This window comes from Melospiza melodia, chromosome 4 (assembly GCF_035770615.1).
Source record: "Melospiza melodia melodia isolate bMelMel2 chromosome 4, bMelMel2.pri, whole genome shotgun sequence".
Lineage (NCBI taxonomy): Eukaryota > Metazoa > Chordata > Aves > Passeriformes > Passerellidae > Melospiza > Melospiza melodia.
In genome coordinates, this window is record NC_086197.1 from 77,362,442 (window position 1) to 77,374,964 (window position 12,523).

The 12,523-nt window shown below is 35.5% G+C and overlaps 1 protein-coding gene across 4 annotated transcripts in view; it reads right to left on the bottom strand.

Annotated features, from left to right (window-relative positions):
* DOCK4 (dedicator of cytokinesis 4) overlaps nt 1–12,523 on the bottom strand; it is a 223,059-nt gene that overhangs the window by 22,206 nt on the left and 188,330 nt on the right. For 2 of the 4 annotated variants that reach the window (XM_063155266.1, XM_063155264.1), the window contains 8 exons: nt 12,456–12,482; nt 12,192–12,287; nt 10,927–10,987; nt 9,125–9,218; nt 5,302–5,450; nt 4,192–4,278; nt 2,403–2,507; nt 450–591 (listed from right to left, as the gene is read on the bottom strand). In XM_063155266.1, coding sequence (XP_063011336.1) covers nt 450–591; nt 2,403–2,507; nt 4,192–4,278; nt 5,302–5,450; nt 9,125–9,218; nt 10,927–10,987; nt 12,192–12,287; nt 12,456–12,482 — 761 coding nt within the window. The remainder of the gene's footprint in view (nt 1–449; nt 592–2,402; nt 2,508–4,191; nt 4,279–5,301; nt 5,451–9,124; nt 9,219–10,926; nt 10,988–12,191; nt 12,288–12,455; nt 12,483–12,523) is intronic. The other 2 variants (XM_063155267.1, XM_063155265.1) reach the window with 1 other exon arrangement.

The following is a 12,523-nucleotide window of genomic DNA, read 5'->3' on the forward strand; positions in this document are numbered from 1 at the left end:
TTGATTGAGATTTCTTTGTACTGTTTTGTTGAAAATTTCATCTTTATTTTTGAAATAGAGCTACTTACAAGGAATAGTACATAAAGGGATTTAGTTAAATATATTCTTATATAATATGTCATGCTATGCTAAAATAATGTTGTATTGTAAGAAGTTAAATTACTGTACCTTGAACTGCTACACCATTATCACAGTGGTGATAGCTCTGTAGGTATTTTTAGCTAAACAAATAATGTCAATAACATGTCAAGGAATTCTTAAATAGAACCAAAATTACACAAGGAACTTCTCAACATAGAGTGAACTGGGACAAAATGCAGGGAAATTCTCACCTGCCATTTATTTCAGTGGAGGCACCGTGTGATTGAAATTGGCTATAGGTGTACCTACATTTTTTACAAGCATAGAAAATGTAAGTGCAGAGTATGGCTTTGTGATTATGTGGATACACTGTGCTTCTGCCTGAAAGATGGTCTCATCTGGCTGATTAGCATGTTGCATAGCAATGGCATGTGGGAACTCATTCAACATTCGCTGCTGGAAGGCCTCCAGCCTTTCATAGTCATGTCCTCGGCAAACAAATTCCTTATTCTGAGAGGAATAAGAAAACAAAAAGCAAGACCAAGTTGCATGAAAATAAGTGGGATCCAACACGCACTTAAATATTGATTTTCCAGGCAACTTTTGCATCATTTAAAGACGGGAAAAAGAAAAGAAACAAAAGGCCAAAAATAAGGAATACAGAAAGAACAGGTTACTTAGAAGAAGGACGTTTTATCACATAAGTTATGTTTTATTCAAAAGTCTGGAAAAATGTAATAATTACACTTCAAAATTTAATAAAAATCTAAAGGGAAATATTTTTCTTAGTGGATCAAAGAATGCAATTAATGTGATATATCAGACTGTATAAAATATGTAACAGAAATATAACCCAACAAATATTTAAGACAATGAAATGGGTTCGAAGTCAATTCCATAAGGAACTAAGAAACTTTGTTCTGATGTTATATAATTCTGAAGAAAAACATTGCATAAGAAAATTATAAAGGCATTCAACTTGCCTTACCCTGTAAATGTTGATTAATTATCAGCTTGGAAAATTAAAATGATCCAGTTTTTACAACACAAAGTAAAAGGATGCTCCTGGCATTGAATTCTGAGAACCGAGACTTTCATGGGAATTGCTACAAAAAAACCCCTGTAACCATATTATTGTTCAACTACGAATTAAAATGCGATAGCTTTATTATGAAGTTTAGTCTTTATTTCTTCTACAGCAAATACATTCAGATTTAGAAACTGCTTTGCCATAAAAAATTTAAATCAAATGTATTATGTCTGTCCTTGTTGGTGTTGCAAGCATAAATACGTGCTGTGTATGTTTAACTTGAAAAATTCATAAGAGGATGCATAAGCAGTGAAAGACTTAAGGTTTGAAAGTCTCTGCTGCACTGTTGTGCAACTCTTTCCATTACTTTTACTCTATCAGTTAAAGTCTTTCGGATTAGTATTTTCAAACTGGTTTATATAGAAGTTATATTCAGATGAATATTAGGTAATCTCAAGAAGTATCTTTCCATCAGACTCTTTTTGAGCATTATTTTAAAAGGCAGAGCTTCATGCTATACTTGCCAGTTAGAAACAGTCATTTTCCCCACCACTAAGGTAAAGACTAATCAGGCATTTTAGGCCTCCACCACATGGGAGGCTCCTTCATCATTTATTTTAATTACCACAGGAAGAGGAACTTGGATTATGATTGCAGCTGCTCCATGAATAAGACAAATTCTGTTCTCTTCCCAAGGTGACAGTCAATGCAGCTAAACTACTGCAGACTGTGGAAGAGGGGACAGTGTAAACACCACTAACATTTTCAAGGGCACTTCAGTAACTTCAGAATTCCGGATTAATGATCAAGATTATTAACCTTTTTATTTGTCAGTTTTAGTACATTAATAATCAATTAAATTCAGCATATAGAATTTATAAGTCATTTTTACAAAAAGGAACTTGGTAATTGCTTAAATTGCTAATTGCTTAAATGCTAAATTGCTGATTATCCCACCACCAATGGATACTACTTCTGACAGACTTTGCCTGAGTACCTTCCAGCAGGGACAGAACAGGAGAAAGGGAACAAACTACCATGAACCACTGGTCTGTGGAACAGTGTAGGTGCATGGTTCCCAATAGAAATGTGAATATTGTGTTTCTGTGTGACTCTAGAAGCCTAGAATTTGGCTTTTCATTAGTCGGGAACTTTTCTTAACCATGAAACATGAAGGTAAAGAATTTCTCACAGGATAAGTACTTGCACATGGTATGAACAAATTTTAACACAGTGAAAGTGATTGTGAATGACAGCATTACTCCATTCTGTTTATTTTCATTTGACTTACCCTCAAGAAGAATGGGAACTTTTTCCCATAGAAACCAACTCTGAAAAATTCTGGCTCCAAGCGCTGTTGATCCATAATTTTGTCATACAGAGATGCTTCCATCATCTGTGTGCGATTGGGAAGAAATGCAATTAGTCTTTTTTGAAAGTGTATTTTTACCATAAATTATCACAAAAGGGAATGTCTTTCACCTCTGGAGTAATGGAATTGCAATATATCTCTGAGCAACAACTAGGACACCCAGAAGTTTCTGAATGCATCAGATTAAGTAATTATACCTCTTAGGGATCACCTGAAGGTTTCCAAGAATTAAAAAATAAATCCTTTAAAATATGAAGTACTAACATTAAAGGGGTAAAATAGAAAGACAGTTTGAAACATATGACCCAGTAATCTGCTAATCACCCAAACACATGGCAGTAATGTGGTCAGTTAAATCAGCAAAGTCTAATTTACATATTCAAGGCAATTGTGTCCAAATCACACCAGATTCCAATGATTTAAGCATCAAATATGAGCTCCTTTAAAATGTCCCAATAGCAATTAGCATAATGTTTCATCAATACATCTGGTTTTTATTTCAATCATAACACTGACACAAGGGGAACTTAATACCCAAGTTCCCTTTCTCTGATGATATTTTCAGCGAAGTTTTCAATACTGTGGAAAAAGACAAACAGTCTTAGCCCTATTTCAGGTATCACAGACAGCTATTTAGTATGCATATGATATCAATAGCTGCCTAATTATACTGCTATGAGAAATCCCCACAACTCCATTTTTGGATTAACATTGGTGGCACAGATACAGCAAAAGAATATTTCAAACACAAAACACATTCAGTACAATTAATTAAACATGCATAAACTAATCATTTTATTCACATGACGATAGTCAATTTGCTTTTGCTTATAGGATTCTGCCATTGACATATCAAATTATATATGGAATAAGCAGATAACAGAGAGTCCTGCCACTTGCATAATTTTGCATAATGTTGTTAAGCAGCTCTGAATTAAAGGGACTTCAGTCAGTCCTAGCAGCAAGTATCCTATATATACAGGGAGTTTAAAAGGCATGTTGTAATACAAAATTGAATCCATCAGAAGGAGGTAAGAAAAGAAGACTCAATAATTTTTAAAAAATACTATCTGAATAAATGAGAAACAATGTTTAGAGTTCTAAAATGAAAGAAACAACAACGAGACTGTACCAAGAAACATTCATTTTTACTATCTATTATTAAACAGATCATATTTTTAAACAGTAAATTAAAAAAAAAATGTGTGCATTGCCTGTGGCTTTGCTTGCAATTACAACTGCAAAGTCATGCTGCTGCTCCTAGTGAAGGACTGCACACAGCACATTTCATGGATAAACTGTAGGAAACTAATGAAACTAAGTTTGTATTGTTATTTTTCTGCATAAGCATGCACACAAAAAGGATGCTGTACAGGTACAAATATTTTAAGAACATTAATTTTATAATAAAATAAAGCAACCTGGTCTGGTGGAAGGTGTCAAGCAGGGGGGCTGGAACTAGATCATCTTTAAGGCTTCCAACCCAAACTGCTCTATGAAGATAGGATTTTCTAATTTTTCTTCAAAAAGCTCACACTCCTTTTTTATAATCCTTACTGTAGAAAAGATGCCTCAGAGTAAAAAATAAGAGTGCAAACCAAACCTAAGAACCATTCTGTGGTAAATTTAATTTCCTCAGCAATATTTTATAACCTAAATTAAAAAGCATTTGGATTCATGATTGATGAAAAGTGTTCAAGTACATTACCCTCATCTTGCTGAGGTTTCTGTAGTCATAGTAGCTCTCATATTGTTCTGCAATTTTCCTGCATAAGATAATGCCATTTTCCCAACACTGCAAGCAAATAAAAGGTGCTCAGTAATTCAAAGCAACTGTTTGACAATTTGTGATGTATTAGTGGTCTGTTCTATATATACTAAGCCTTGTTGCTAATGAAAATATTTGAACCCACTGTCCCCTAAACATGCTGATAGCTTCTGAGTAATACTCATGAATTATTTGAAGAATTAAAAATGTATTTAGAGACTTATTTAATTAATTATTCTTTCTGCACTCTGCACAAAATGTAAGTCATTGCGAGAGTGATGGATGACTATTTTGACGCTACATGAGATGGATTCAACACAGTATGATTTTTACATTTTAAAATTGTACTTTTAATACATCTACCCTAATTTTTTTAGGTTGTACAGTACTTCATTGCACCATGTAAGTTAAACTAAATAATTACAGCATTGTTTGAAAAACATGATGATCAACATCCATTTGATTACTTGTTTTAGGCTTACATGAATTTTACACTAGCTACACAAAATTGTAATGCATTGCATATTTGTCAGTAAGATGAATCAGAGCACTATGTGGATATAAAATTTTAGACTACAGGATAATTACACTTGCTTAATTCAGAATAGGCATTTGCAGTAATGACAACGAACTGTGATTCCCTCAAACAAATTCATTTTTAGTTTTTAAGAGATACAACATGGCATTGTAAGGTGTAAACATAGCCTTTACAATCCTCACTTGGTCACTTAGTGAATTTCATTAGCTTTATAAGGCTCACTTTCACCACCTTTAAAATGGGGGAAAATGATACCACCTTTTATAAAGTGATTTGACAGTTACAAAGCCAACTGCTATGCACATGAAAATTATTCTTATATGTAAGTGGGGGATTTCTAGGATGCAAACACAGAATTAAACAAAATGTACTGCATCAGTAAGTAACTGCTAAATCAAGCAAGGACAAACACTTCGCCTCAATACAAGAAAAGAGTGCAACCCTGGAACTAACATCCTAAAATGAATAAACTGCCCTTCCCAGATGCACTCAGTGAAACAGGACTATTTTACCTTTCCCCTATCGAAGTTTTGAATGATGGTCAGATGGAGACACTCCTTGCGCTGCCACTCTGTCTGCATGGGGTAGTTGAGAAACTCCCTGAGCGGCCGGTCTGACCACTCCAGCAGCTCGTCGTACAGCAGGAGAGTGTAGGCAGCCTCTGCAAGACAAACCACAGCACGGCACTCACCAACTCCAAACACATTAAACACACAAACAAAGTACACAGAGATGTGAGTGCTTTTCTTGAGAGGCACCTTTCTAATGGGTAATTGATTTATTTTGAGTATTAGCCAGATAGTATTGGTATTTTTTTGGACAGAGTTACTATGACAGCTATAATAAAAATAGCTTAAAATTTTCATACACTATTTAGAGTCACTGGGGCACTTCTTCTGGAGTCTCAAAATACAAAGGAGACAGAAATTAAGTAAGCATTTCCTGCATAGCCCCAGTCTTCCCTAATGCTAAGGAGAAACCCTCAATAACTCTGCTGTCTGAAAAAGGGAACAAGGACTGGAGGATGAGGAACATCAGTAGTGAAAGAGGAAAGACAACAAGACTGTGGACACAGTCCAAAAGAGAGGGCTGGGAGGAAAACAGGGAGGCAGATGTGTGCTTAATAGAATCCACTCCTTCCATAGAGAAATAAATTCCTGATAGCTGAGCCTTACCAGCTGGCCATAACAAGAAATTTAGAAGTGTAATATTTTTCTCTTTTTAATTTTTAAAATTTTATTTAGTTTTTCGTTCGGCAGGAATCAAACTGGTTGTCAGTCTCTACTCAGAGAAGTGTGTAGTAATCTTTATATTAATCAGTATAAATTATCTGGGAATATAAAAATTATTATTTTTTTTACATTGATTTCAGGGATTCCTCAGAAACAGTACACTAATATAATATAAAATTTATCTTTTTATTGGAAAGTCAGATTTCAGCAAATTACAAAACACCAGAATTACTACTGGCTACAACAATTCAATTTGGCTAACTGAGTATATGTATTATTGATTTCCAAGCTAATATTCACAGTTTATGTTGCCACTCACAGGACCACTTTGCATGAGTGAGTCAGCACAAAGATGGGCCATGTTCTGGAGATGACTTCATTGGAGAAAGAAGTTCCCTACTGACTTATTTTATTGCAGATTTTATAGGTTGTACATAAAAAAAAAATAACAATAAAGTACTAAAGTTCTTTTTGTGCTAAGCTAAGTTTGCCCCAGACAGCCATATCCTACTTCTGCCTCTGCCATATGAGCTCCCATAAGACAAGGCGATTTAAGCCAAATTTTACAGGATTTTTTCTAGCAGTAGTGTTCCTCTACACGTCCAACTGAGAACCTGTGGAGGAAAAAACATCACTGCAGGAGATAATTGTGTGAGAGAGTGCCTTGAACCCCAGTATTGCAAAATGCTAAGTGTGGTGCAAACTGGTGCTGTGCTGTGGTACACCCATGCGAGGAAAACCAGCGTGAGTTCCACAGACAACCTTAATTCTGCATCACACTCAGCGGCTCTCAGGCTGCTTGACTGGTAACCACCTTTGTCATAGCTTCAAGCTACATTTTTGTACTCAAGACATGAAGCACATCTATATGACAATTTTAAAAATCCATGAAGCTGATAATAAATTATTCAAAATCATAAGGAAGCAAAAGATAGCAGAACACAAGTAGCTGCTCAGGATAGCTCACTGTGACCTTTCCTTTCTAAACTTGGCATCTAAGTCCTTAACAAAATTTTGTCTGCTCTAACAATGTAGTTTTCTTAAATTATAATAAATTTATACAGAAGGTTTCTAAAATAAGAATGACCATACTGGATTACAAGTCTGAAGGTTTCCTCCACCCAGCATGTCTGGCAGCGGCCAACACAACAAATAAAATACTGATACCTCAGGGAGAGGACTGTAACTACTGACTTGCATCAAAGCACTAAGGAGAGATAAATAGGGTTGACTCATGATGTGGAAAATTCAATTTATACAGGAAATATTCAAAACACTAGATTTTTCTAAGGTGGATAGGTAAAAAGTCTCATTACAGTTCTCAGGAGGAATCAGTGCATTTATGTGATTCAGCCTAAAGAGTGGTATATTTATAGCTGCAACTGAGTGCTGTGTAAAGAAAGATTTGAAATAATGTTTTGTGTAAAAATTACTTTTTTTTTAACAGAGCATTTTTAGAAAAAGTCCAGTAAATCATACTATGGAAATGAGAGAAAAACCATTTCATCCCTAGGATGAAACAATGCCATTAGCAAACTAGTGCTGCAACATGTAGGAATGCTGCTGAAGTATCAAGCTTATTTTCCTAATTCCAAATTCTCTAGACCAGCTGATTTACAAAAATCTGAATTGTCTCTCATAAGGCAAGGCAATGGACTACAAAAGTCTGTTTTCTAATTATGGGAGTGAGAAAAGTCTTATTAAGGCTCTTACAGCAAAAAAAAATTTAAAATAATAATAAATTTTTAAAAAAGGAAGCAGCGAAATCTACCACAGCAAAGAATGCAAAAATCACACAGATGAAAAACAACCACATGGGAAATATAACAAAGTCCTGGAAAAAAATTTTGAGCAAAATACTGTTTAAAATCAGAATGGATGGCAAAACAATTGCCATCCAATTGCCTAAAAAAATTAGGTTCATATCACAGTTGAAGATAAACTGGACACATAATAGTACCCAGTGCAAAAAAGAAACTCAATACTGCTCAAAGAGTTACTAAGATCTACTATGCAAAATAATAGCTTTATACAAAAGCCAGCTGTGGCAAAGAGACTTCTTACTTCTCACAAGAGAATCAAAATTCTCTTGTGACTCACTATTGCCAGGTCACATGAGGAAACTAAAATCTCTCCTTAACAGATCCTGCTATCTAGTCCACATTTAAATGCATGAACTGCAAAGGGAGTGTGGAAATTACAAGTGAACAATCTTTCTTATGGACAGCAGAAAAGCATAAGGAAAGTTGCTGTGACACCAGGTACCTGTAAGCTGTTTACTGGAGACTCCCAGCCAACTAACCTGCTTGTAAGAAAATTCAAAATCTAGAAATTTTGAACATATGCAATTGCAAAGACTGGGGAAAAGCTGGAGGTATTACAAGGTCAGTAAAATATTATGGCAAAGATAGTGTGATTTAAAAGGACACTGATTTTATCTCCTCCAGCACTCACTGATGGCAAATATTTCCCCAAATGAAATGTGTGTTTAGCTGTATAAACAACAGCCATGCACAATATTTTCTTATTTCTTCATGTAAAAAATAACATCCTTGGCACAAAATTAGAGAAATCTTGGACAATAGTACTGCAAATGTGGTATGTGAAGATTTAGAAAGACATCATGAAATTGCAGTACTTGTCATAGGTTTTAGGATATCTACCTCATTATGAGTAAGTTATATGGGTCTTTCTTTTATTTCTTTTTTTAAACCAAAAATGAGGTTCTGAAACACAGCTGTGTTGAAACACTTCACCAAACAGACAGCCAGGAGCATGACAAAAAAATGTATAGGCTCAGATACCACTGAATGAACTCATAAAAACTTCTTCCAAACTTTACTCCTTTTGGGTGAAAAATGACCGTATCACACATTTATTGCTAGTGGGTATCAACAGAAGTAATTTACATTCACCATGGCTCAGCAAATAATAGTGCCGTGGGGCTGAAAAAAGCAGTATTTTGAGACATCAATTAGGCAAGGAAACTCAGCTGTTGCCTGGGTTGCTATGTTCTGCACTGAGGATACAGCTTACAGGCTTGTGAAAGACTGCAAACCACAGACCAGTCCTAAATATCTTTTTCTAGTTTGTATTCAGTTACCTGTGAAGTTTTGTGCTTTCAGATGTAGGTCATAGAGCTTGTGAATATAGCGAATATACATCTCTTCCTTGTTCAGTTCAGTCTTGTAAAAATTCTGAAATAAAATTGAATTTTGTAATAAAATGTAGTAGCTAATAAATTTATGATACTGGTTGCAAATAAAAGACTTCAAATATAATCTTCTAGAAATATATGCATAGATTACATTTCTGAACATAAACCTGCTATTTGTTGTTACATGGATAAAATATGGACTACAATATCATAAATCTTAGTTCAAAACCTTCTTTATCTGTTTACAAGCCCTAAAGCAAGGTATGAAAAAGTTACAGGAAGAGGAGTGCAAGCCTATAGTGCTGTTCACAAGTACTGCCACATTCACAATGGTCATGCAGCTTAAGTCCTCCTGCTAGACATACCCATGTTCAAGATAATCTGCTTTGGTTAATAAAAATTTATAGGCTAGAAAAGTCTAAGCACTGGTTCTCATTAGCAATCAACAATTTCTGTTTTATTATTTAAATCGCTATTTTAAACGATGCAGTTTTTCTTCTAGTGTACAGTATTCATATTCTGTGCCACTGTTTCCTAAATTGAGTTATTATCAAGGAAAAAGGTGGGAGGAACACTATGAAAACATAAAAAATAACAACTTTATAGAGAAAATATTTTTAAACTGATTTGAGAAAATTTAGCATTCATTGTCTCTCTGTTGTGCAAGAGTATTAAAAATTTCTTTGAAAATGATTAGGGTATGAAATCCACCTTAGCCCATATGAGTCATTGAAAATCCTCTTAAAAAGTAATATGGTGATTTTAGATTTTAAAATATTTTCATTTTCTTTTCATACAAATCTTGGACACTTTGCTAATAATAGATTAAAACCTCCTTAGGGATGAAAATAATCCAGGTACTTTAAAGAATTCAGATCATGCAAGATATTTTGACAGCAAGCCAGCTGCTTTATGGCTTCATAGTAAATATCATCCTTATTTAGAGCACTATTTTTCTACTGAAGAAATCCTTTGTTCTCTTATGTATGACTGCTACTTAGAAGTGATCCCAAATTGTTTCACTGACGTCAAAAATGCAGAATTACAAGTCAGCTTATTTTGTTTTTTTCCCCTCTGGCTAAAAATACAGCTTTTCAAAAAATTCACCATGAAAATGGAAACTTTCCAAGGTTAACAGAAGTCAACAAACTTGTCAGTGGGAATTGGCCTAGAATCAAAATGCATCTTGTAAACAAAAATGACATCTTTTTCATACTATGGTTTAGCACTGTTGGTTTGTGGTAATAAAGATAGCATGACAACAGGAGGTCTTGAGCAGCATTTCTGTCTCTTTTACTAGGGAGAGAATAGTCAGCCTTCAGTTTTCACAAGATATCCCATACTATATGCTATATTAACCAACTTGCATCAGTTATTGGAAGAAAAGAAACAAGAGAAATCATGTAGGGTTTGTTTGGTTTGGAAGAGGAGGAAAGGCGTGTTTGTTTGTACAAACTCAGAGACTAATTAAACTTGGAAAGTACTTTGGTGAAGTTTATCCAGTAGGAAGAGACTTAAAACTGAATAATGCAGTTTTGGAGACCTTTCAGAACCAAGCTAGGAAATGCCAAGGAAGACTATCTCCCTACTGCACCAATCTCAGCCTGGAAAAAATAATCAGTGATCATAAGTGTAGTGTTACTCTGTCAAATTCTACTCAAATTGCAACAAGAAGCAAAGTATATCCTATTCCAATGTGCATTTGTTCAACTGAAATCGAAAAGGGAAAGAGAAAGTATCATACAAACCAAAAGGCTAACGGTGCAGCCAATCTTTTTGCCATCCACTTCTCCCATTTTCATGCAGTCCCTAGAGCAGAAAGTAATGAAAGTCAAAAGTTTATCCTCTTACAGTGAAGGACACCTCAGAAAACAGACACATTTCACTTGGCAAGCTGACTGAAAGGATTGCATTTAGCTGAACAGCTGACCCAAGTAGCTAAGAGATTTCATGCCTCCTTTTATAGTACATTGAATACCTCAATTGTCAAGAAAGTCAGTGTTTTCTTTTTGGCTCTGTCATTATTATGTGACCGTTTTTATCACATAGGGAAAAAAAGTAGCCAGTATAACCATGCTGAAGTAAAAGAATAACAGGCAGGCATCACCACATAATCAGTAATAGAAATTTAACATGACTTTAAAACATTCTTGCATACATGAGCCAAACAATTTTCCCAAATACTCTCATAACTAACAGCACACCACTGCTTTGAAAGACTGGGAGTCCTAGAGATTGTAATCCAGCTGGTCCCTGAAGAGAAATAGCAGTGCCATACTTCTAGAAATTAAGAGTTGGGTCTCTTTGTTGATGAAATAGCTTTCTTTCCAAGCTATCAGTGATGACAGCAAGTGCAGTACTAGGTCTCACCATGTGTCCCTACAGAATGAGGGAGAAAACCTTACAATTAAGCTCTGGACAGTGCTATAGTTGGTGGCAATAAGGAGGACTGAGCTGAAACGTGAAGCCTCTACACAGGCTCATAATTGACTGGGAAAATTGCTTTTAGTCTTGCACTCCTGAAAGAGAGAGTACCTGCCTCTCATTTCCCTCTCCTTTGATCACATGGTAGAGTCAGATGTGAGGTGTTCATCCAGAGATCATGTCTTTGTGTACACACTTACTGTGCCAGCTGACACCACAACTAAGCATGATTGACACAGTAATAAGAATTTTACATATTGTGTAAAACAACTGTCAGATGATTAGTACTGAGCTCTGTGTCTTCAGACAGACTTGAGTCACCAACCTGCTGCCAGAAGTTACTACATTGCCTGACAGCAAACTCAAGCCCACCACTGGATTTTTTGCACCACGGGGAGCCTCCTTGGTTGTTTTCATCCTGCCAGTTGCATTTTCCTGTTGGCTAAGCAGCTGCTGTCAGAGATCCTGAGCACTTACAGCTGCTCTATCCACGCATCCATGTGCAGTCAGCATTGAGCAAGATAACTGTATTTGTTTCCTAATATTTCAAAGACGACAACCCTACCTCTAAACTGTGATAACCACTCACCTGTAGTCCAGGAGCCTCTCCATGAGGCGAGTCACAGTGGCAATTAATGAAACACCACTTTCCCTCCATGTTTCCCGCTCAATTTTCTTCAGCAGACTGGAAAAAAACACGCCAGAAAAATGTCACTGTTTATTTTTAACTGTCACTATGACAACCTCTCTGCTTTTACCACTACCTTAATACCTTAGCAACATCTCTGATAGTTAGATTTTTTTTTTTCACAAACACCCTCCCAAGAAGTGCAATTTGCAAACAATGTCTTACCTAGGATAAGGACCAAAAAGTGGAATTCTAGTCCAGGAAGCATTGACAAAACAAATGATTTTTATATT